Below are 24,441 nucleotides of genomic sequence, written 5' to 3' on the forward strand. Positions count from 1 at the left end.
GCTGCAGACCTTCATTCAACACCCCCTGAAAGGAGTTCAGGGTGGAGATCAGTAGTGAGGCCCTCTGTGCTCTAGGAAAAACTGGCAGGACAGGTCTTCAGATAGTTAGATACTTCCAGGAGATTTTAGGAGCCCAATTCTTGCATCTTAGGGGAGGAGGCCTAAAAATTTCTCTCAGGCTTTGAATATCAGCTTCCAATATAGCCAAATTTCTGATCCTAGTGTGAAGTTAAATTCATATTTTATGGTAAGACAAGAAAAGTTTAAACATAAAAAATTTTCTCTGCTCTTTGGCCTCCTCTCTCCCTGCGCTGTGCATTGTGTATCCACATTACGCATCAACCAACCAACCCCATCGGCAGAAATATTGGTTCAACCATAAAGAGCAACATTCACCCATCAACAAGACAGCTCCTTAAAGATAACATTCCTTCTTGACCTTGTAAGGAGCCACGATGTCACTGAGCTCTGGATCGTGTAAACTGTCGATACTACGTCATTTAATGTACAGCCCTCTTGTCTCAAAAAACCTTATGTAACTGTGCCTGGACTTCTAATGGGCAGAACGGTTCTCTGTACTTTCTGAGACGTTCTTCCCAGGTTATAAGCCTCAAATTTGGCTCAAATAAGACTTTTCATTTCTTTCTTAGTTTGACTGATTAATTTTTCATCAACACTAGAGTATCCTTTTAAATATATTGTCAGGTCTCAGCCAGGACAAACAGTAAATATTCCTGGCAATATCAAACAACTTCACGGACCCAAGAGGCATCCTCAAAGAGGGGGTACAGGTTGCTACCTCCCCAAGATCCAGAGTCACTCTCAAAGACAGCCAAAAAAAAGAGCTGACAACCTGCATGTCCCAGGCAGGCAGAAAGCCAAGCCACCCTCCTAGGACACAAAATGAGACAAACAAAAAGACAACAGCAGTCCTTGGGAGAGAAAGGATCCATAGTCCGTAGGTCTGGTTTGGAAAGGAAGAAACACCATGAAATTTTGTTTTCCTCTCTCGCCCAGGCAATAAAGACAAAGATTCAGGAGAGCTGACTCTGCTAAGAACCCTCACCTTTCTCTGGCTTCTGTCAGCTTTCCCAGGATCCCCTGTGCAGGCTCCAGTTTTGCATTAATTTTAATTTTAGGTTCCTTGGCTGTCTAAGGGAATAGTGTAGCAGTTTACCCAAGACCCCTCGGCGTCCCGTCAGTTCTGGGAGGGGCCTAGATGGGGCCTCCTCTGGGGATAGATAGGAGGGCATTCGAGTTGATGTTGAAAAATCCCCTTTGAGGACAATCTCTTTTCCGTTGCCACAGTTGACTACAACTGACACATCACTCCCTGGGCCCCTAGGTGTCTGGTCTTGGAGCTGTAGTAGCTGTAACGTTAATGCTTTGGTGGACTTTTGATTATGACCTATGTCTTTAAATTTTCATTAGCTTTTTGCAAATAATTTTTTAAGGAAGGTATTTTGGACTTTTGAAGGCTTTTGGAAGCTTCCACATACCAATAAAAACAGGTATCCCGTTTGCTCTGTTTGATTTGGGAAACCTTGCTTTCAAGTACACCTCTTAAATGATTTTATCTAATTGGAATAGTCCTCATAAACGCCCACTGTAATTCTAGGTTGTTTTAGTAAGACTTTTCCCAGTTTTGTAATATCTACAGCTCTGGGACAACAGTTCTTAGATATACAATAAACGGTTGTGCCGACAGGTGTCAAGTTCCTTTCTTCTAGCTAAGCCTTGGGTTCTCTCTGAGCCAAGCTAAAACCTCAAAGGGATGTGCCTCTGGGATGCACATTGTGTGTGGTTCACTGTGCACCTCGCTGCTCTGCTCAGAAATTTTCTTGACGTTGGTGGGTGACCTGGAGTCAATATGATCTGTTCCACGATCAACTTATCCTGACATGGGAGTCCTTGGGTTAGGAGACAAGTGGTCTAACAGCCTTTAAATGTTCCACCTGAACTACCAATTTTTGCGCCTCTTTTTTTAACTTGCAAATTTCACATTTGCAGTTAGCCTTTGCTTAAGATTTTACTCGCCCGAGGACCTGCACTGGACCCAGTCCAGCTTAAATTGGACCTAGTTCATTTCGAAACCCTATTCAGTTTTTAAATCAGACCCAGTCCGACTCCAGCTGGTAAACACCAACAGTTCCTAATGTGGTGTCTGAGGACTCGTCGAGCATTGTACCAGAAGAACTCCACGTGTGAGGACGGCAGCCCGGGGGCTCCACGCGGATGGGAAACTGTGCACGGCCACTTACAGTTCCCATGTAGATGTAGACGCAGATTCAAGGGAACTGTGGAACCTGTGGCTTGGGGGATCATTCCCAGTGAGAGTTCACAGCGAGGCTGCAGGGGCACACACGGGGATGGGGGGCTATGTCTCCACCACCCCAAGAAGTTCTCCTTCCCAGCCTCATTAGAGAAGTTACATCCTTCACACTTCAGATTCAGACCTCGAGTCTGGTCCAGAAAAGAAAAAGGTACTGAAAGGGCACTGACCCCTGGTGGGGTGAGTGGCCAGCACAGGGGACAGAGCAGAGGGAGGGTGAGCCCTGGGGCCTCCCGGAGAGCTGAGAGTCAGTGAGGAAGCAGATTGAGGCCCCAGGAGGGGATGGGGGCCCACCGGGCACTGTCCTGCTTGGGCTCCAGGGAACAGGCAGGGGTGGGTCCCCATCTTGGTGAATGGGCCCTGGGGGACCAGCAGGGGACGGCCTGAGTCACAACACCTGGTTGTCACCTGGCCCAGCTCCAGGTCCCCCTCACCGTCTCTTCTCCCCCAGTCTAGGGACCGGAAGATGGTGGGCGATGTCACTGGGGCCCAGAGCTATGCCTCCACCGCCAAGTGCCTGAACATCTGTGCCCTGGTCCTGGGCATCTTTCTGATCATTGGATTGGTGTTTGCTTACCTGAAAGCCTACCAGATGGCTTTACAGATGGCGAATAATAGAGGCTACTAGCCGCTGGACATGCAGGCAACCCAGTTCCTCCACCGTCCATGGCCGGCCCTGCACCTGGGGCTGTGGGCCCGCCCCCTCCCCCCACCCTTTTATACAGCAGTTTATGGAGACAAAGCTGTCGACAGCTGAATTCAATAAAGTGCACTCATCTGTGAAGGTGCTGTGATGTCCCCTGGGAGGGGACAGTGCTGTGAGTCCCCGGTGGCCTCGGGGAAGCACAGAGCGCTCAGCTGTGGGCTGACAGCAGAAGCCCAGAGCAGAGCTGGTGACACCACCCCAGTCGACAGAAACCCCCAGAGGAAAGACCACTCCCTCCCACACAAACGTGGCTGCCCTGCTGGGTGGAAGTGGCTCGCATACACTGGGGACCCTGGGGCATTGGGTGTGAGCCTGGGCTGCACACGGGGAGGTGGGGACCCGCCTCAGCCCAATACAGGGAGGGACACCCCAGGCAGGTATTCCTGTCTCTGAACCCCAGAGGGAGTGGGCGTGGGGGACGTACCCTACCAGCTGACCCACCGCGCCCTGCACAGTATCCCAGGTGTGCTATGCATCACCCAGGAGAGGCTGGAGGAGTCCAGGAAGCCACAGGCTGGTGCTGGGGCAGTGACCCCTTCTCCACAGGCCCCTTGGGGATCCAGGCTCTTCTGGGCTCCCTCACTGGGCTGAGGTCCAGTCCTCTCCGGCTCTCATTGAATTCAGCACTCTTCACAGTGGATTTCCTTCCGTCCTGGCACCTAGGACTATAGACACCAAACCCTCACAAGGCCCTACCTCAGGGGCTATGTAGGTTGGGGTCCTCTCTGGAGGACGGTGACTCAGACGAGGTTGCCCACTCTCTCTTGGGTCCCACATGTGAGCTCAGGAGGCTCGGCCCCAGGGAAGCTGGGTCCCGGAAGAGGGGAGGCTGGCAGACCTGCCTCTCTGAGTCTAGGAAGGACACTCTCCCAGGCAGGGGGTGCGGGGACAGACGTGTGACCCCAAACCCCCAAACCCCCGACCCCGGCTGGCTGACTAGGCACGTCCCACATTCCCCTGTCGGGTGGACAGCGGTCACGAAGTGTGGTGGCACTGAGTGTAACCCCATCAATCTTCACGGATTTGGGGTGAGGGTCCTGCTAGGTGGGAGACCAGCTGGTGCCAGCAGCAAAGATCCTGTGGTCTGGAGCTTCCGAAAATTCACAGGAGGCCCGAGGCATCAAGAAGGGGAACTGAGGGTCCTTCAAAGGTCCTGGGCATGGACTACTGGGTCATGAGCAGCTTAGTTCTCGGAGCCACCCCAGCTCTGGTTCTGATGTGGGTGGCCACAGTGTCCTGGGTCACCTGTGGGTGGGCAGTGCTGGTTGGGGTGGGTGACCTGGGCTGGGCGGAGAGCATTCAGGGAGCTGAGAGGACGCAGAGCTGGGAGGACCAGAGCTGGGAAGACACAGAACTGGGACATCAGAGCCCTGGGCAGGGCCGCACAGGTGGGCCGGCAGCAAGGCTGAGAGGCGTTTCTGGTCCTTTCTCCCAGTAGCCCTCAGGAGAGAAGTCTCTGTTTTCGCTTTGCCTGGAGTCTGGCCTGGAGGAAGTCTGCTGTTAGGGTTCCTGAAGATGCCCCGCCCAGGTTTGGTCCCGAGGGAGGGAGGGCAGAGCAGGACAGATGCGCTCCTGGGGGGACGAACATCTCTCCTGGCCTCGCCCCTGGCTCCCTTCCTGAGCGCTGCTGGTCCGGGAAGCTTCCCCCTGCCCAGCCCACCCAGCAGAGGTCTGAGTCGCTGGGCAGCGCCCCCCACCGGACTCCAGGGCTTTACTGGCTGCCGCCCCTCCTCACCTTGGAGTCAGTCCTTCCCAGTCCAGAGGGGCAGGTCTGCCAGCCTCCCCTCCTCCAGGACTTCCTTGGGGCTGTCCCCTCCCTGCTCACGTGTGACAGACCCCTGGGGAGAGGGGCTCCCTCGTGGCCACCCTGAGACCCCAGCCCCTCGGTCATCTCCTGGAGTCAGGGGACTGCGGCTGGGGACAGAAAAAGGGCCGTGGGTGCGGGTCGGGAGGGGATCCACAGCTGGGGTCGGGTGTCAGGGGACGAAGGGGAGGCTAGGGCCACCCCACCTCTCACCGCACCTGCCCAGCTGGTTGTGGGCAGGGTCTGCCCTGGGGCACCCCAAGTGCCCACACATCTGGAGGCCTCACAGAACCAGGGATGGGGGCTGATTTCCAGGGCAGGGCAGGGGTTTCTCCTCCTCCTGGGGGCTGTCTCTGCAGCGGTGGCCCGTGCACTCTTGTAGCCTTCCTGAGCTGATGGGGTCCTTGGGGCCACGGACTAGGAAGAGCAAAGTGGAGACACATGTCAAAGGGTCTGCAAGGGAGCAAGGGAGCCACTGCGGACCTGGAATTTGCACACGTCAGGGACCACCTGGAACCTGTTGTCTTTACTCCCTGGAAACCTCACTTTAGCAGCCAATCAGCTGCCGACATGTGACCCAATGCCTGCTAGCACCGATCCGGCTTGTAAAACAACCCCTGTAACTTCTCTGGAATGTCTTTGTTGTGTTTAGAACCCCCAGTGTTTGTACTTTCCTAGCAGCACGTTTGAATTGCTACTTGAATCTGCACTTCTCTGACAGTAAATCCTAAAACTCCAAATAAACTCTTTTCTTATTTGCGGGCTTCCAAGCGTTTTTGTTTGTTTCTTTTGTTTTGTATTTTGTCAACAGGGCCAAGGGTGTTCTGGACCCAGCATGACCCTTCCCCAGAGGGAGTCACCACCCCAAACCCCTGTCCAGTTGCTGCTGCCCCAGCTCGAGGCCAAAAACAGGCAAGGCCTGAGGACTTGTCAGGTCCCACTCAGAGCAGCGGAGCAGATGGGATGGGGGGGTGGGGGGGGCTTAGTCTCAGGGGCAGGCTGGGACTCTCAACAGGGCCCCCTCCCCAGGTCAAAACACAGCACCCGGGCTTCCCTGGTGGCGCAATGGTTGAGAGTCCGCCTGCCGATGCAGGGGACACGGGTTCGTGCCCCGGTCCGGGAAGATCCCACATGCCGCGGAGCGGCTGGGCCCGTGAGCCATGGCCGCTGAACCTGCGCGCTGTGCTCCGCAACGGGAGAGGCCACAACAGTGAGAGGCCCGTGTACTACCAAAAAAAAAAAAAAAAAAACACAGCACCCTCACATACAAATGCTTTATTTTATTCAACTGTGGACAGATGCATGTATAAACTGCAGTGAAAAGCGGTGAATGCCTCAGGCTGCCGGCAGCTACTATTCGCCTCCATGATCCTTTATGAGCTGGGAAACTCCTTGAAAAATCATCAGGGAGCCAGTGGCGAAAATAACGATGAAGACGGTAATCAGGAGGAGGCCCAGGACCAGGGCGCAGATGTTCAGGCACTTGGCGGTGGAGGCGTAGCTCTGGGCTCCAGTGATATCGCCCACCATCTTCCGGTCCCTAGACTGGGCGGGGGAAGAGACGGTGAGGGGGACCTGGAGCTGGGCCAGGTGACAGCCAGGTGCTGTGATTCAGGCCGTCCCCTGCTCATCCCTCAGGGCCCGTTCCCCAAGATGGGGACCCACCCCTGCCCGTTCCCTGGAGCCCAAGCAGGACAGTGCCCGGTGGGCCCCCCTCCCCTCCTGGGGCCTCAATCTGCTTCCTCACTGACTCTCAGCTCTCCGGGAGGCCCCAGGGCTCACCCTCCCTCTGCTCTGTCCCCTGTGCTGGCCACTCACCCCACCAGGGGTCAGTGTCCTTTCAGTGCTTTTTCTCTTCTGGACCAGACTCGAGGTCTGAATCCGAAGTGTGAAGGAGGTAACTTCTCTCACAAGGCTGGGAAGGAGAACTTCCTGGGGTGGTGGAGACATAGCCCCCCCATCCCCATGTGCGCCCCTGCAGCTTCGCCGTGAACTCTCATTGGGAATGATCCCCCAAGCCACAAACAGACACACACACACACAGAACAGTACACACAAGGGCTCTCCACACCCCACGTGCCAGCCAGGCAGGGCGGGCCTCTCCAGGCTCCCACACACTTCCTTGGAAAGCCTCCCAGGCGCCCACCCACCTTCACGGAGTAGGCAAAAGCCACGAAGCCCAGGCAGCACAAGTTCATGAAGATCGTGTTGAACAGGGACCAGACGATGTGGTCGGGCACTGAGGTCTCGCTGCGGATGTTGATCACCGTGGTCGTCACGGGAGCCTGGCTCGGGGGAGCCCCCAGCACGGCCACCTCGTGCTCCTCCTTGAGCGTCTCATAGCTCGGGGAGATCCCGCTGTGGGCACCATGGATGAAGGGCTGGGATGTGCGGTGCATGGTGGGCATGAGGCAGCTGTGGTCCAGGTGCCTGGACACTCTCAGGGGTCCTCCCTTTCCCCAGTAGTTTCGATTTCACTGAAGTTTCCGTTTCCTGGAAGTTGGGGGACTGGGGATGGGCTGGTCCTGGGAGGTGGGGTGAGAACCGCCGAGTGTCAGGTTACACCAGCGTCAGTGGGAGGGAGGCTGAGGGCCTGGAGGGAGGCTGAGGGCCTGGAGGGAGCTTCCCATCCCAGAGGCTGGGGGCAGAAGACTTTCCTGCTACCCTCCCAGGGTCCTGGTTGAGACCCCACTGTAATCCAAAGACAGTTTAACAGGAGAAAAACCAATCCCAGTTTAATAACACGTAGACCTCCTGTATACATGGGAGAGACCCAGGAAAACTGAGTGACTCCGGAAATGCTGAAGCCACCACCTTAAATGCCACCTCCAGCTAAAGACAGAAGGTGTTGTGGGGTGGGGAAGAGAGGCCCCTCTGGGAGGTGACAAGGAAAAGCACACAAACGAGGGTAAGGATTCCTGCAGAGCTTCTCCATCCACGAGAGTCTCTAGAAATGTGGTCATCCCCCTCATCCCCATACAAGAGGAGACACACTTACACGGCGGTTTCCCTTGTACATGTAAGTGTCTTTCAAAAGGCTGACTTCTACTCAGTTTCAGAGCTTCTCCCAGGTGTCCTATTGCTTAACAATAACCAGCTTGAACTAATCAATATGGCAAAGAGGCACCTTTGGGGTCATGAATTCTGCGTCCCTTCACACCCGAGCCAGGCCCTGGCTCAGCCACCCCACCTCCCTACTTAGGGGTGTGGTCAGGCCCCGGGACCCTTCCCCAGCCTGGGGGTCTCAGGTCCAAGCCTGCTGCAGCCCCGCTGTCCCCACGCAGGGCCCCTCCCAGACCCTCACTCAGCCTCCACACCCCAGCCCCCAGAGCGAGCCCTGGCCCACAGCCCACCCCTCACTGCACCGCCCTCCCCTCGGAAATGCACTGGCCTTCCTGGCCCTGAGTCCCTGCTCCAGGCTGGTTTGGGTCCTTCCTGGTTGCAGGTCAGCACCCAGGAGCCTGGGTGGCCTGCCCCAAAGGAGCCTCCCATGGTCTCCCAAGGGCTCCCGGGTGCGGGGACACTGGGTCCCGCACGACCTGAGGAGGCAGCTGTGGTGGGAGACCCCAGGGTCCAGGGCATCTGGCGGCAGCTGGGAGCCCAGGGCCTGCATATCTGCGCAGCCCCGTCGTTCCCTCCTCCCTCCCGCTCCCCCCCCATTTGATATACCGACCAAGGAGCTTAAGGGGCAGCATGCAGGGGCCTCGGGAAGGGGCAATGCCTCCACCGCCCAGAGCCTTCCTGAATTACACGCTTTCCTCTTGCTGACTCTGTCCGCCCCACGGCAACATGGTGGCCTCGGAGCAGAGAGCGGTGTGTGTCTTGCGGTGCGGTCGTGCCGGGGTCTCAGGGGCAGCGAGCGCTGTGCTGTGTCCCTGTCACAAAGAAGTAACGCACCTAGCAGGCCTGACCCCTGACCCGCCTCTCCTGCAGCCCCGCTCCGTGCCGACGTCCATCTGGCTCCCCCCAGCCCCTCCTGCTCTGCCGTCTGAGAGCCCCCCACCCAGGGCAGGGTGGCTGCCTTTTCTCCGGGAGCTTCCAAGTCCCCTGTGCCCTCCTCCTTGTCAGGCTGCGGGAATGAACTTGGCGGCCGCCCTCCTGCTGCCCCACCTGGGGGTCCTCCCTGCCGGCTCCCATGCCTCCAACAGCCTCCAGGCTGGCTCTGCTCCAGAGCTTCACAGTGGCCACCACCAGGCCCGGGAGCGTGGCGAGTTCCAGTGGAGAAAAGATGTATGCGTAAGTCTCATATCAGACTTTGAAAGCTTGGTGAGAAAAAAAGAATTTTTTGTTAAGATATAAATTATTTCATCAGGGCTTCCCTGGTGGCGCAGTGGTTGAGAGTCCGCCTGCTGATGCAGGGGACACGGGTTCGTGCCCCGGTCCGGGAAGATCCCACGTGCCGCGGAGCGGCTGGGCCTGTGAGCCGTGGCCGCTGAACCTGCGCGCCCAGAGCCTGTGCTCCGCAACGGGTGAGGCCACAACAGTGAGAGGCCCGCGCAGCACACAAAAAAAACAGAACAACACAGCACCCTCACATACAGATGCTTTATTTTATTCAACTGTGGACAGATGCGTGTATAAACTGCAGTGAAAAGGGGTGACTGCCTCAGGCTGCCGGCAGCTACTGTTCGCCTCCATGATCCTTTATGAGCTGGGAAACTCCTTGAAAAATCATCAGGGAGCCAGTGGCGAAAATAACGATGAAGACGATAATCAGGAGGAGGCCCAGGACCAGGGCGCAGATGTTCAGGCACTTGGCGGTGGAGGCGTAGCTCTGGGCTCCAGTGACATCGCCCACCATCTTCCGGTCCCTAGACTGGGCGGGGGAAGAGACGGTGAGGGGGACCTGGAGCTGGGCCAGGTGACAGCCAGGTGCTGTGATTCAGGCCGTCCCCTGCTCGTCCCTCAGGGCCCGTTCCCCAAGATGGGGACCCACCCCTGCCCGTTCCCTGGAGCCCAAGCAGGACAGTGCCTGGTGGGCCCCCCTCCCCTCCTGGGGCCTCAATCTGCTTCCTAACTGACTCTCAGCTCTCCGGGAGGCCCCAGGGCTCACCCTCCCTCTGCTCTGTCCCCTGTGCTGGCCACTCACCCCACCAGGGGTCAGTGTCCTTTCAGTGCTTTTTCTCTTCTGGACCAGACTCGAGGTCTGAATCCGAAGTGTGAAGGAGGTAACTTCTCTCACAAGGCTGGGAAGGAGAACTTCCTGGGGTGGTGGAGACATAGCCCCCCCATCCCCATGTGCGCCCCTGCAGCTTCGCCGTGAACTCTCATTGGGAATGATCCCCCAAGCCACAAACAGACACACACACACACACACACACACACACACACACAGAACAGTACACACAAGGGCTCTCCACACCCCACGTGCCAGCCAGGCAGGGCGGGCCTCTCCAGGCTCCCACACACTTCCTTGGAGAGCCTCCCAGGCGCCCACCCACCTTCACGGAGTAGGCAAAAGCCACGAAGCCCAGGCAGCACAAGTTCATGAAGATCGTGTTGAACAGGGACCAGACGATGTGGTCGGGCACTGAGGTCTCGCTGCGGATGTTGATCACCGTGGTCGTCACGGGAGCCTGGCTCGGGGGAGCCCCCAGCACGGCCACCTCGTGCTCCTCCTTGAGCGTCTCATAGCTCGGGGAGATCCCGCTGTGGGCACCATGGATGAAGGGCTGGGATGTGCGGTGCATGGTGGGCATGAGGCAGCTGTGGTCCAGGTGCCTGGACACTCTCAGGGGTCCTCCCTTTCCCCAGTAGTTTCGATTTCACTGAAGTTTCCATTTCCTGGAAGTTGGGGGACTGGGGATGGGCTGGTCCTGGGAGGCAGGGTGAGAACCGCCGAGTGTCAGGTTACACCAGCGTCAGTGGGAGGGAGGCTGAGGGCCTGGAGGGAGCTTCCCATCCCAGAGGCTGGGGGCAGAAGACTTTCCTGCTACCCTCCCAGGGTCCTGGTTGAGACCCCACTGTAATCCAAAGACAGTTTAACAGGAGAAAAACCAATCCCAGTTTAATAACACGTAGACCTCCTGTATACATGGGAGAGACCCAGGAAAACTGAGTGACTCCGGAAATGCTGAAGCCACCACCTTAAATGCCACCTCCAGCTAAAGACAGAAGGTGTTGCGGGGTGGGGAAGAGAGGCCCCTCTGGGAGGTGACAAGGAAAAGCACACAAACGAGGGTAAGGATTCCTGCAGAGCTTCTCCATCCACAAGAGTCTCTAGAAATGTGGTCGTCCCCCTCATCCCCATACAAGAGGAGACACACTTACACGGCGGTTTCCCTTGTACATGTAAGTGTCTTTCAAAAGGCTGACTTCTACTCAGTTTCAGAGCTTCTCCCAGGTGTCCTATTGCTTAACAATAACCAGCTTGAACTAATCAATATGGCAAAGAGGCACCTTTGGGGTCATGAATTCTGCGTCCCTTCACACCCGAGCCAGGCCCTGGCTCAGCCACCCCACCTCCCTACTTAGGGGTGTGGTCAGGCCCCGGGACCCTTCCCCAGCCTGGGGGTCTCAGGTCCAAGCCTGCTGCAGCCCCGCTGTCCCCACGCAGGGCCCCTCCCAGACCCTCACTCAGCCTCCACACCCCAGCCCCCAGAGCGAGCCCTGGCCCACAGCCCACCCCTCACTGCACCGCCCTCCCCTCGGAAATGCACTGGCCTTCCTGGCCCTGAGTCCCTGCTCCAGGCTGGTTTGGGTCCTTCCTGGTTGCAGGTCAGCACCCAGGAGCCTGGGTGGCCTGCCCCAAAGGAGCCTCCCATGGTCTCCCAAGGGCTCCCGGGTGCGGGGACACTGGGTCCCGCACGACCTGAGGAGGCAGCTGTGGTGGGAGACCCCAGGGTCCAGGGCATCTGGCGGCAGCTGGGAGCCCAGGGCCTGCATATCTGCGCAGCCCCGTCGTTCCCTCCTCCCTCCCGCCCCCCCCCATTTGATATACCGACCAAGGAGCTTAAGGGGCAGCATGCAGGGGCCTCGGGAAGGGGCAATGCCTCCACCGCCCAGAGCCTTCCTGAATTACACGCTTTCCTCTTGCTGACTCTGTCCGCCCCACGGCAACATGGTGGCCTCGGAGCAGAGAGCGGTGTGTGTCTTGCGGTGCGGTCGTGCCGGGGTCTCAGGGGCAGCGAGCGCTGTGCTGTGTCCCTGTCACAAAGAAGTAACGCACCTAGCAGGCCTGACCCCTGACCCGCCTCTCCTGCAGCCCCGCTCCGTGCCGACGTCCATCTGGCTCCCCCCAGCCCCTCCTGCTCTGCCGTCTGAGAGCCCCCCACCCAGGGCAGGGTGGCTGCCTTTTCTCCGGGAGCTTCCAAGTCCCCTGTGCCCTCCTCCTTGTCAGGCTGCGGGAATGAACTTGGCGGCCGCCCTCCTGCTGCCCCACCTGGGGGTCCTCCCTGCCGGCTCCCATGCCTCCAACAGCCTCCAGGCTGGCTCTGCTCCAGAGCTTCACAGTGGCCACCACCAGGCCCGGGAGCGTGGCGAGTTCCAGTGGAGAAAAGATGTATGCGTAAGTCTCATATCAGACTTTGAAAGCTTGGTGAGAAAAAAAGAATTTTTTGTTAAGATATAAATTATTTCATCAGGGCTTCCCTGGTGGCGCAGTGGTTGAGAGTCCGCCTGCTGATGCAGGGGACACGGGTTCGTGCCCCGGTCCGGGAAGATCCCACGTGCCGCGGAGCGGCTGGGCCTGTGAGCCGTGGCCGCTGAACCTGCGCGCCCAGAGCCTGTGCTCCGCAACGGGTGAGGCCACAACAGTGAGAGGCCCGCGCAGCGCAAAAAAAAAACAGAACAACACAGCACCCTCACATACAGATGCTTTATTTTATTCAACTGTGGACAGATGCGTGTATAAACTGCAGTGAAAAGGGGTGACTGCCTCAGGCTGCCGGCAGCTACTGTTCGCCTCCATGATCCTTTATGAGCTAGGAAACTCCTTGAAAAATCATCAGGGAGCCAGTGGCGAAAATAACGATGAAGACGATAATCAGGAGGAGGCCCAGGACCAGGGCGCAGATGTTCAGGCACTTGGCGGTGGAGGCGTAGCTCTGGGCCCCAGTGACATCGCCCACCATCTTCCGGTCCCTAGACTGGGCGGGGGAAGAGACGGTGAGGGGGACCTGGAGCTGGGCCAGGTGACAGCCAGGTGCTGTGATTCAGGCCATCCCCTGCTCGTCCCTCAGGGCCCGTTCCCCAAGATGGGGACCCACCCCTGCCCGTTCCCTGGAGCCCAAGCAGGACAGTGCCCGGTGGGCCTCCCTCCCCTCCTGGGGCCTCAATCTGCTTCCTCACTGACTCTCAGCTCTCCGGGAGGCCCCAGGGCTCACCCTCCCTCTGCTCTGTCCCCTGTGCTGGCCACTCACCGCACCAGGGGTCAGTGACCTTTCAGTACTTTTTCTCTTCTGGACCAGACTCGAGGTCTGAATCCGAAGTGTGAAGGAGATAACTTCTCTCACAAGGCTGGGAAGGAGAACTTCCTGGGGTGGTGGAGACATAGCCCCCCATCCCCATGTGCGCCCCTGCAGCTTCGCCGTGAACTCTCATTGGGAATGATCCCCCAAGCCACAAACAGACACACACACACACACACACACACACACACAGAACAGTACACACAAGGGCTCTCCACACCCCACGTGCCAGCCAGGCAGGGGGAGCCTCTCCAGGCTCCCACACACTTCCTTGGAGAGCCTCCCAGGCGCCCACCCACCTTCACGGAGTAGGCAAAAGCCACGAAGCCCAGGCAGCACACGTTCATGAAGATCGTGTTGAACAGGGACCAGACGATGTGGTCGGGCACTGAGGTCTCGCTGCGGATGTTGATCACCGTGGTCGTCACGGGAGCCTGGCTCGGGGGAGCCCCCAGCACGGCCACCTCGTGCTCCTCCTTGAGCGTCTCATTGCTCGGGGAGATCCCGCTGTGGGCACCATGGATGAAGGGCTGGGATGTGCGGTGCATGGTGGGCATGAGGCAGCTGTGGTCCAGGTGCCTGGACACTCTCAGGGGTCCTCCCTTTCCCCAGTAGTTTCGATTTCACTGAAGTTTCCGTTTCCTGGAAGTTGGGGGACTGGGGATGGGCTGGTCCTGGGAGGCGGGGTGAGAACCGCCGAGTGTCAGGTTACACCAGCGTCAGTGGGAGGGAGGCTGAGGGCCTGGAGGGAGGCTGAGGGCCTGGAGGGAGCTTCCCATCCCAGAGGCTGGGGGCAGAAGACTTTCCTGCTACCCTCCCAGGGTCCTGGTTGAGACCCCACTGTAATCCAAAGACAGTTTAACAGGAGAAAAACCAATCCCAGTTTAATAACACGTAGACCTCCTGTATACATGGGAGAGACCCAGGAAAACTGAGTGACTCCGGAAATGCTGAAGCCACCACCTTAAATGCCACCTCCAGCTAAAGACAGAAGGTGTTGCGGGGTGGGGAAGAGAGGCCCCTCTGGGAGGTGACAAGGAAAAGCACACAAACGAGGGTAAGGATTCCTGCAGAGCTTCTCCATCCACAAGAGTCTCTAGAAATGTGGTCGTCCCCCTCATCCCCATACAAGAGGAGACACACTTACACGGCGGTTTCCCTTGTACATGTAAGTGTCTTTCAAAAGGCTGACTTCTACTCAGTTTCAGAGCTTCTCCCAGGTGTCCTATTGCTTAACAATAACCAGCTTGAACTAATCAATATGGCAAAGAGGCACCTTTGGGGTCATGAATTCTGCGTCCCTTCACACCCGAGCCAGGCCCTGGCTCAGCCACCCCACCTCCCTACTTAGGGGTGTGGTCAGGCCCCGGGACCCTTCCCCAGCCTGGGGGTCTCAGGTCCAAGCCTGCTGCAGCCCCGCTGTCCCCACGCAGGGCCCCTCCCAGACCCTCACTCAGCCTCCACACCCCAGCCCCCAGAGCGAGCCCTGGCCCACAGCCCACCCCTCACTGCACCGCCCTCCCCTCGGAAATGCACTGGCCTTCCTGGCCCTGAGTCCCTGCTCCAGGCTGGTTTGGGTCCTTCCTGGTTGCAGGTCAGCACCCAGGAGCCTGGGTGGCCTGCCCCAAAGGAGCCTCCCATGGTCTCCCAAGGGCTCCCGGGTGCGGGGACACTGGGTCCCGCACGACCTGAGGAGGCAGCTGTGGTGGGAGACCCCAGGGTCCAGGGCATCTGGCGGCAGCTGGGAGCCCAGGGCCTGCATATCTGCGCAGCCCCGTCGTTCCCTCCTCCCTCCCGCCCCCCCCCATTTGATATACCGACCAAGGAGCTTAAGGGGCAGCATGCAGGGGCCTCGGGAAGGGGCAATGCCTCCACCGCCCAGAGCCTTCCTGAATTACACGCTTTCCTCTTGCTGACTCTGTCCGCCCCACGGCAACATGGTGGCCTCGGAGCAGAGAGCGGTGTGTGTCTTGCGGTGCGGTCGTGCCGGGGTCTCAGGGGCAGCGAGCGCTGTGCTGTGTCCCTGTCACAAAGAAGTAACGCACCTAGCAGGCCTGACCCCTGACCCGCCTCTCCTGCAGCCCCGCTCCGTGCCGACGTCCATCTGGCTCCCCCCAGCCCCTCCTGCTCTGCCGTCTGAGAGCCCCCCACCCAGGGCAGGGTGGCTGCCTTTTCTCCGGGAGCTTCCAAGTCCCCTGTGCCCTCCTCCTTGTCAGGCTGCGGGAATGAACTTGGCGGCCGCCCTCCTGCTGCCCCACCTGGGGGTCCTCCCTGCCGGCTCCCATGCCTCCAACAGCCTCCAGGCTGGCTCTGCTCCAGAGCTTCACAGTGGCCACCACCAGGCCCGGGAGCGTGGCGAGTTCCAGTGGAGAAAAGATGTATGCGTAAGTCTCATATCAGACTTTGAAAGCTTGGTGAGAAAAAAAGAATTTTTTGTTAAGATATAAATTATTTCATCAGGGCTTCCCTGGTGGCGCAGTGGTTGAGAGTCCGCCTGCTGATGCAGGGGACACGGGTTCGTGCCCCGGTCCGGGAAGATCCCACGTGCCGCGGAGCGGCTGGGCCTGTGAGCCGTGGCCGCTGAACCTGCGCGCCCAGAGCCTGTGCTCCGCAACGGGTGAGGCCACAACAGTGAGAGGCCCGCGCAGCGCAAAAAAAAAACAGAACAACACAGCACCCTCACATACAGATGCTTTATTTTATTCAACTGTGGACAGATGCGTGTATAAACTGCAGTGAAAAGGGGTGACTGCCTCAGGCTGCCGGCAGCTACTGTTCGCCTCCATGATCCTTTATGAGCTAGGAAACTCCTTGAAAAATCATCAGGGAGCCAGTGGCGAAAATAACGATGAAGACGATAATCAGGAGGAGGCCCAGGACCAGGGCGCAGATGTTCAGGCACTTGGCGGTGGAGGCGTAGCTCTGGGCCCCAGTGACATCGCCCACCATCTTCCGGTCCCTAGACTGGGCGGGGGAAGAGACGGTGAGGGGGACCTGGAGCTGGGCCAGGTGACAGCCAGGTGCTGTGATTCAGGCCATCCCCTGCTCGTCCCTCAGGGCCCGTTCCCCAAGATGGGGACCCACCCCTGCCCGTTCCCTGGAGCCCAAGCAGGACAGTGCCCGGTGGGCCTCCCTCCCCTCCTGGGGCCTCAATCTGCTTCCTCACTGACTCTCAGCTCTCCGGGAGGCCCCAGGGCTCACCCTCCCTCTGCTCTGTCCCCTGTGCTGGCCACTCACCGCACCAGGGGTCAGTGACCTTTCAGTACTTTTTCTCTTCTGGACCAGACTCGAGGTCTGAATCCGAAGTGTGAAGGAGATAACTTCTCTCACAAGGCTGGGAAGGAGAACTTCCTGGGGTGGTGGAGACATAGCCCCCCATCCCCATGTGCGCCCCTGCAGCTTCGCCGTGAACTCTCATTGGGAATGATCCCCCAAGCCACAAACAGACACACACACACACACACACACACACACACAGAACAGTACACACAAGGGCTCTCCACACCCCACGTGCCAGCCAGGCAGGGGGAGCCTCTCCAGGCTCCCACACACTTCCTTGGAGAGCCTCCCAGGCGCCCACCCACCTTCACGGAGTAGGCAAAAGCCACGAAGCCCAGGCAGCACACGTTCATGAAGATCGTGTTGAACAGGGACCAGACGATGTGGTCGGGCACTGAGGTCTCGCTGCGGATGTTGATCACCGTGGTCGTCACGGGAGCCTGGCTCGGGGGAGCCCCCAGCACGGCCACCTCGTGCTCCTCCTTGAGCGTCTCATTGCTCGGGGAGATCCCGCTGTGGGCACCATGGATGAAGGGCTGGGATGTGCGGTGCATGGTGGGCATGAGGCAGCTGTGGTCCAGGTGCCTGGACACTCTCAGGGGTCCTCCCTTTCCCCAGTAGTTTCGATTTCACTGAAGTTTCCGTTTCCTGGAAGTTGGGGGACTGGGGATGGGCTGGTCCTGGGAGGCGGGGTGAGAACCGCCGAGTGTCAGGTTACACCAGCGTCAGTGGGAGGGAGGCTGAGGGCCTGGAGGGAGGCTGAGGGCCTGGAGGGAGCTTCCCATCCCAGAGGCTGGGGGCAGAAGACTTTCCTGCTACCCTCCCAGGGTCCTGGTTGAGACCCCACTGTAATCCAAAGACAGTTTAACAGGAGAAAAACCAATCCCAGTTTAATAACACGTAGACCTCCTGTATACATGGGAGAGACCCAGGAAAACTGAGTGACTCCGGAAATGCTGAAGCCACCACCTTAAATGCCACCTCCAGCTAAAGACAGAAGGTGTTGCGGGGTGGGGAAGAGAGGCCCCTCTGGGAGGTGACAAGGAAAAGCACACAAACGAGGGTAAGGATTCCTGCAGAGCTTCTCCATCCACAAGAGTCTCTAGAAATGTGGTCGTCCCCCTCATCCCCATACAAGAGGAGACACACTTACACGGCGGTTTCCCTTGTACATGTAAGTGTCTTTCAAAAGGCTGACTTCTACTCAGTTTCAGAGCTTCTCCCAGGTGTCCTATTGCTTAACAATAACCAGCTTGAACTAATCAATATGGCAAAGAGGCACCTTTGGGGTCATGAATTCTGCGTCCCTTCACACCCGAGCCAGGCCCTGGCTCAGCCACCCCACCTCCCTACTTAGGGGTGTGGTCAGGCCCCGGGACCCTTCCCCAGCCTGGGGGTCTCAGGTCCAAGCCTGCTGCAGCCCCGCTGTCCCCACGCAGGGCCCCTCCCAGACCCTCACTCAGCCTCCACACCCCAGCCCCCAGAGCGAGCCCTGGCCCACAGCCCACCCCTCACTGCACCGCCCTCCCCTCGGAAATGCACTGGCCTTCCTGGCCCTGAGTCCCTGCTCCAGGCTGGTTTGGGTCCTTCCTGGTTGCAGGTCAGCACCCAGGAGCCTGGGTGGCCTGCCCCAAAGGAGCCTCCCATGGTCTCCCAAGGGCTCCCGGGTGCGGGGACACTGGGTCCCGCACGACCTGAGGAGGCAGCTGTGGTGGGAGACCCCAGGGTCCAGGGCATCTGGCGGCAGCTGGGAGCCCAGGGCCTGCATATCTGCGCAGCCCCGTCGTTCCCTCCTCCCTCCCGCCCCCCCCCATTTGATATACCGACCAAGGAGCTTAAGGGGCAGCATGCAGGGGCCTCGGGAAGGGGCAATGCCTCCACCGCCCAGAGCCTTCCTGAATTACACGCTTTCCTCTTGCTGACTCTGTCCGCCCCACGGCAACATGGTGGCCTCGGAGCAGAGAGCGGTGTGTGTCTTGCGGTGCGGTCGTGCCGGGGTCTCAGGGGCAGCGAGCGCTGTGCTGTGTCCCTGTCACAAAGAAGTAACGCACCTAGCAGGCCTGACCCCTGACCCGCCTCTCCTGCAGCCCCGCTCCGTGCCGACGTCCATCTGGCTCCCCCCAGCCCCTCCTGCTCTGCCGTCTGAGAGCCCCCCACCCAGGGCAGGGTGGCTGCCTTTTCTCCGGGAGCTTCCAAGTCCCCTGTGCCCTCCTCCTTGTCAGGCTGCGGGAATGAACTTGGCGGCCGCCCTCCTGCTGCCCCACCTGGGGGTCCTCCCTGCCGGCTCCCATGCCTCCAACAGCCTCCAGGCTGGCTCTGCTCCAGAGCTTCACAGTGGCCACCACCAGGCCCGGGAGCGTGGCGAGTTCCAGTGGAGAAAAGATGTATGCGTAAGTCTCATATCAGACTTTGAAAGCTTGGTGAGAAAAAAAGAATTTTTTGTTAAGATATAAATTATTTCATCAGGGCTTCCCTGGTGGCGCAGTGGTTGAGAGTCCGCCTGCTGATGCAGGGGACACGGGTTCGTGCCCCGGTCCGGGAAGATCCCACGTGCCGCGGAGCGGCTGGGCCTGTGAGCCGTGGCCGCTGAACCTGCGCGCCCAGAGCCTGTGCTCCGCAACGGGTGAGGCCACAACAGTGAGAGGCCCGCGCAGCGCAAAAAAAAAACAGAACAACACAGCACCCTCACATACAGATGCTTTATTTTATTCAACTGTGGACAGATGCGTGTATAAACTGCAGTGAAAAGGGGTGACTGCCTCAGGCTGCCGGCAGCTACTGTTCGCCTCCATGATCCTTTATGAGCTGGGAAACTCCTTGAAAAATCATCAGGGAGCCAGTGGCGAAAATAACGATGAAGACGATAATCAGGAGGAGGCCCAGGACCAGGGCGCAGATGTTCAGGCACTTGGCGGTGGAGGCGTAGCTCTGGGCCCCAGTGACATCGCCCACCATCTTCCGGTCCCTAGACTGGGCGGGGGAAGAGACGGTGAGGGGGACCTGGAGCTGGGCCAGGTGACAGCCAGGTGCTGTGATTCAGGCCATCCCCTGCTCGTCCCTCAGGGCCCGTTCCCCAAGATGGGGACCCACCCCTGCCCGTTCCCTGGAGCCCAAGCAGGACAGTGCCCGGTGGGCCTCCCTCCCCTCCTGGGGCCTCAATCTGCTTCCTCACTGACTCTCAGCTCTCCGGGAGGCCCCAGGGCTCACCCTCCCTCTGCTCTGTCCCCTGTGCTGGCCACTCACCGCACCAGGGGTCAGTGACCTTTCAGTACTTTTTCTCTTCTGGACCAGACTCGAGGTCTGAATCCGAAGTGTGAAGGAGATAACTTCTCTCACAAGGCTGGGAAGGAGAACTTCCTGGGGTGGTGGAGACATAGCCCCCCATCCCCATGTGCGCCCCTGCAGCTTCGCCGTGAACTCTCATTGGGAATGATCCCCCAAGCCACAAACAGACACACACACACACACACACACACACACACACAGAACAGTACACACAAGGGCTCTCCACACCCCACGTGCCAGCCAGGCAGGGGGAGCCTCTCCAGGCTCCCACACACTTCCTTGGAGAGCCTCCCAGGCGCCCACCCACCTTCACGGAGTAGGCAAAAGCCACGAAGCCCAGGCAGCACACGTTCATGAAGATCGTGTTGAACAGGGACCAGACGATGTGGTCGGGCACTGAGGTCTCGCTGCGGATGTTGATCACCGTGGTCGTCACGGGAGCCTGGCTCGGGGGAGCCCCCAGCACGGCCACCTCGTGCTCCTCCTTGAGCGTCTCATTGCTCGGGGAGATCCCGCTGTGGGCACCATGGATGAAGGGCTGGGATGTGCGGTGCATGGTGGGCATGAGGCAGCTGTGGTCCAGGTGCCTGGACACTCTCAGGGGTCCTCCCTTTCCCCAGTAGTTTCGATTTCACTGAAGTTTCCGTTTCCTGGAAGTTGGGGGACTGGGGATGGGCTGGTCCTGGGAGGCGGGGTGAGAACCGCCGAGTGTCAGGTTACACCAGCGTCAGTGGGAGGGAGGCTGAGGGCCTGGAGGGAGGCTGAGGGCCTGGAGGGAGCTTCCCATCCCAGAGGCTGGGGGCAGAAGACTTTCCTGCTACCCTCCCAGGGTCCTGGTTGAGACCCCACTGTAATCCAAAGACAGTTTAACAGGAGAAAAACCAATCCCAGTTTAATAACACGTAGACCTCCTGTATACATGGGAGAGACCCAGGAAAACTGAGTGACTCCGGAAATGCTGAAGCCACCACCTTAAATGCCACCTCCAGCTAAAGACAGAAGGTGTTGCGGGGTGGGGAAGAGAGGCCCCTCTGGGAGGTGACAAGGAAAAGCACACAAACGAGGGTAAGGATTCCTGCAGAGCTTCTCCATCCACAAGAGTCTCTAGAAATGTGGTCGTCCCCCTCATCCCCATACAAGAGGAGACACACTTACACGGCGGTTTCCCTTGTACATGTAAGTGTCTTTCAAAAGGCTGACTTCTACTCAGTTTCAGAGCTTCTCCCAGGTGTCCTATTGCTTAACAATAACCAGCTTGAACTAATCAATATGGCAAAGAGGCACCTTTGGGGTCATGAATTCTGCGTCCCTTCACACCCGAGCCAGGCCCTGGCTCAGCCACCCCACCTCCCTACTTAGGGGTGTGGTCAGGCCCCGGGACCCTTCCCCAGCCTGGGGGTCTCAGGTCCAAGCCTGCTGCAGCCCCGCTGTCCCCACGCAGGGCCCCTCCCAGACCCTCACTCAGCCTCCACACCCCAGCCCCCAGAGCGAGCCCTGGCCCACAGCCCACCCCTCACTGCACCGCCCTCCCCTCGGAAATGCACTGGCCTTCCTGGCCCTGAGTCCCTGCTCCAGGCTGGTTTGGGTCCTTCCTGGTTGCAGGTCAGCACCCAGGAGCCTGGGTGGCCTGCCCCAAAGGAGCCTCCCATGGTCTCCCAAGGGCTCCCGGGTGCGGGGACACTGGGTCCCGCACGACCTGAGGAGGCAGCTGTGGTGGGAGACCCCAGGGTCCAGGGCATCTGGCGGCAGCTGGGAGCCCAGGGCCTGCATATCTGCGCAGCCCCGTCGTTCCCTCCTCCCTCCCGCCCCCCCCCCATTTGATATACCGACCAAGGAGCTTAAGGGGCAGCATGCAGGGGCCTCGGGAAGGGGCAATGCCTCCACCGCCCAGAGCCTTCCTGAATTACACGCTTTCCTCTTGCTGACTCTGTCCGCCCCACGGCAACATGGTGGCCTCGGAGCAGAGAGCGGTGTGTGTCTTGCGGTGCGGTCGTGCCGGGGTCTCAGGGGCAGCGAGCGCTGTGCTGTGTCCCTGTCACAAAGAAGTAACGCACCTAGCAGGCCTGACCCCTGACCCGCCTCTCCTGCAGCCCCGCTCCGTGCCGACGTCCATCTGGCTCCCCCCAGCCCCTCCTGCTCTGCCGTCTGAGAGCCCCCCACCCAGGGCAGGGTGGCTGCCTTTTCTCCGGGAGCTTCCAAGTCCCCTGTGCCCTCCTCCTTGTCAGGCTGCGGGAATGAACTTGGCGGCCGCCCTCCTGCTGCCCCACCTGGGGGTCCTCCCTGCCGGCTCCCATGCCTCCAACAGCCTCCAGGCTGGCTCTGCTCCAGAGCTTCACAGTGGCCACCACCAGGCCCGGGAGCGTGGCGAGTTCCAGTGGAGAAAAGATGTATGCGTAAGTCTCATATCAGACTTTGAAAGCTTGGTGAGAAAAAAAGAATTTTTTGTTAAGATATAAATTATTTCATCAATAATATCTTTCATGGGACTTCCCTGGTGGCACAGTGGTGAAGAATCCGCCTGCCAATGGAGGGGACACGGGTTCGAGCCCTGGTCCGGGAAGATCCCACATGCCACGGAGCAACTAAGCTCCCGGGCGCCGCAACTACTGAGCCTGCTCTCTAGAGCCCGCATGCCACAACTACTGAACCCGCGAACCACAACTACTGAAGCCTGTGCGTCTAGTCCACAACAAGAGAAGCCACTGCAGTGAGAAGGCCATGCACCGCAACGAAGTGTAGCCCCCGCTCACCGCAACTAAAGAAAGCCCGCGCGCAGCAACGAGGACCCAACGCAGGCAAAATTAAATTTTAAAAAAATTTATTTATTTATTTAAAAATAATACCTTTCATTAATTAGATGTTGTTATAATATTTTCTATATATCGGTTCAAAGAAAATAGATCCTTAAAATAAATCTCACCTTTTTTTTCTTTCTTAACGTGGCTACTGGAATATTTTAAATTGGGTTTGCAGCTCACACTCTACTATGCTCATGCCCTGGTGATCTGTGGGCAAAAGAAAAGAGGGCCTGACCCCTTCTACTTGCAACGGTAGGCCCCAGCAGGGACATGTCATCTTGTGGAGACCCCCCTCCACCAGCTCCCCAAGTCTGAAGTCCTTTCTCAGGCGGGGCGGGGTCTCTCGGAGTCTGTGCTGGGTCCCTGTGCAGCAGGCGAGGTGGTGGAGTCAGGAAGGGATGGTACAGCTGGCCCACACTGTCTGATCCCCTTGGAAGGTGTCATTCTTCTGCAAAGTTTTAGGGGTTTTACATGACTTTTCCCAGTGAATTTCCAAGGACCAATAATCAGAGAGACCAGAACAACCTGTAACAGTTAGGGTCACCTAGCTTTCTAACTACACAGGGAAGTAAGATCCATACTCCTGTGAACCTACTCAGATTAACACAGTATAAAACCAGATTTTTGAACATGTCTAGGATGTAGAAAGATATATCTTCCTTTTGTTAAGCCTAGCCTCTGGGGTTTCATGAATTAACATTTTAAGGAAAAAGCAAGTCTCTACAGGGCCTCTTGCTGGCCAAAATGGAGTAGAGAATAAACAGGGTTTTGCTTTACAGAGAAATCAGGAGCACAGAGCAGCCGTCTTGGCCACAGGCACTCTGACACGCTGTCCTTGAGAAGGTCCCCTCTCCTGGAGGCGTGAGGTCCAGTCCCTCGGGGTGCTGCTGATGCTGCAGCGCCCAGTCGCAGGTGGTACACGGCGGAGCGACAGAGGGCAGGGAGCCCACGCTCACAGACCAGCTGCCCGGGGACTGCGGGCAATCGGCACAGACGTGAGAGCAGCTGGAGGCAGGGTCGGCAGGGCCGCCGTCTTCCGGGAGTTTGGGGGGAGACTCTGGCCCCTCACACCCTTGTTCCCAGTGCACGGAGCGCGGAGCCGCATCGTCTCCTCCAGAAGCCCGCCAACACCCCACCCCCGCCACCCCTCCCCCACCCAAGTCCCGCAGCACCTGGGACGCGGGCGCAGGTGCGGGGTCACTCGCGGGCATCACGCGGACTCCGCACATCCCTGTGGCGGTCACGAAGCCCGCGATGGGAGCTTCACCCTGGGCCCCGGGGGGTGAGGGGGACCCGCCGCTGACGGCCGCCAGCCCACGTCAGGCGGCGGCAGAAGCAGGAACAGAGCTTTCTTGGACGCCGTTAAGATCCGAGATCACTCGTCGTCAGAACACTTGCAGCTCGCCCCGACCGCCGCGGCGCAGCGCCGTAAACGCCGTAAACGCAAGGAAAAACCGTGTTCCCGAGGCGGGGAAGATTCAACCCACGTGGAAAAGCGTGATGTGAATTTCCTGTGTCAGCCCGACTGGGGCGCAAGGCCCAGACGCTGGGTCGGTGGTTATCCTGGCGTGTCTCGGGGGTCTTTCTGGATGAGCTTCACTTTGAAAGGTGGGCTGAGTAAAGCAGACCCCCTCCACGGTGTGGGCCGTCTGTCCAACCCCTCCGAGGGCCAAGTAGGAGAGGGCGGAAGAGGGGAGAAGCTCCTTCCGACTGGGCCCTGGCCTCAGCCTGGCGGCCCCGCGGCTACCCTGGTCCCCCTCCCTATGACAAGTCTCTTCTTAGTATACAGGGGTCCGTTTCCCTGTGATATTTGGAAGGCGGACCAAGAA

General features: G+C 58.8%; 5 protein-coding genes across 5 annotated transcripts; all 5 read right to left on the reverse strand.

The window, feature by feature from the left end:
- Window positions 1-6,102: 6,102 nt before the first annotated feature.
- On the reverse strand, window positions 6,103-7,350 carry LOC309808284 (interferon-induced transmembrane protein 3-like). The gene is made up of 2 exons (XM_082628396.1): window positions 6,993-7,350; window positions 6,103-6,387 (listed from the first exon to the last, which is right to left on the reverse strand). Exons 1-2 carry the CDS (start codon window positions 7,248-7,250, stop codon window positions 6,196-6,198), a joined length of 450 nt encoding a protein of 149 aa, XP_082484522.1. The 5' UTR covers window positions 7,251-7,350; the 3' UTR covers window positions 6,103-6,195.
- A 2,023-nt stretch (window positions 7,351-9,373) lies between these two features.
- Window positions 9,374-10,630, reverse strand: LOC309808326 (interferon-induced transmembrane protein 3-like). The gene is made up of 2 exons (XM_082628484.1): window positions 10,284-10,630; window positions 9,374-9,658 (listed from the first exon to the last, which is right to left on the reverse strand). The coding sequence occupies exons 1-2, from the start codon at window positions 10,539-10,541 to the stop codon at window positions 9,464-9,466; spliced, it is 453 nt and encodes a 150-aa protein (XP_082484610.1). The 5' UTR covers window positions 10,542-10,630; the 3' UTR covers window positions 9,374-9,463.
- Window positions 10,631-12,644: 2,014 nt separating this feature from the next.
- Window positions 12,645-13,902, reverse strand: LOC309807860 (interferon-induced transmembrane protein 3-like). The gene is made up of 2 exons (XM_082627803.1): window positions 13,550-13,902; window positions 12,645-12,929 (listed from the first exon to the last, which is right to left on the reverse strand). The coding sequence occupies exons 1-2, from the start codon at window positions 13,805-13,807 to the stop codon at window positions 12,765-12,767; spliced, it is 423 nt and encodes a 140-aa protein (XP_082483929.1). The 5' UTR covers window positions 13,808-13,902; the 3' UTR covers window positions 12,645-12,764.
- A 2,027-nt stretch (window positions 13,903-15,929) lies between these two features.
- Window positions 15,930-17,188, reverse strand: LOC309807858 (interferon-induced transmembrane protein 3-like). Its single transcript, XM_082627802.1, has 2 exons — window positions 16,835-17,188; window positions 15,930-16,214 (listed from the first exon to the last, which is right to left on the reverse strand). Exons 1-2 carry the CDS (start codon window positions 17,090-17,092, stop codon window positions 16,050-16,052), a joined length of 423 nt encoding a protein of 140 aa, XP_082483928.1. The 5' UTR covers window positions 17,093-17,188; the 3' UTR covers window positions 15,930-16,049.
- A 2,026-nt stretch (window positions 17,189-19,214) lies between these two features.
- On the reverse strand, window positions 19,215-20,473 carry LOC309807857 (interferon-induced transmembrane protein 3-like). The gene is made up of 2 exons (XM_082627801.1): window positions 20,122-20,473; window positions 19,215-19,499 (listed from the first exon to the last, which is right to left on the reverse strand). Exons 1-2 carry the CDS (start codon window positions 20,377-20,379, stop codon window positions 19,305-19,307), a joined length of 453 nt encoding a protein of 150 aa, XP_082483927.1. The 5' UTR covers window positions 20,380-20,473; the 3' UTR covers window positions 19,215-19,304.
- Between the last annotated feature and the right edge of the window lie 3,968 nt (window positions 20,474-24,441).

This window comes from Mesoplodon mirus (genome assembly GCF_964341445.2).
Source record: "Mesoplodon mirus genome assembly, chromosome: 7".
Taxonomy (NCBI): domain Eukaryota; kingdom Metazoa; phylum Chordata; class Mammalia; order Artiodactyla; family Ziphiidae; genus Mesoplodon; species Mesoplodon mirus.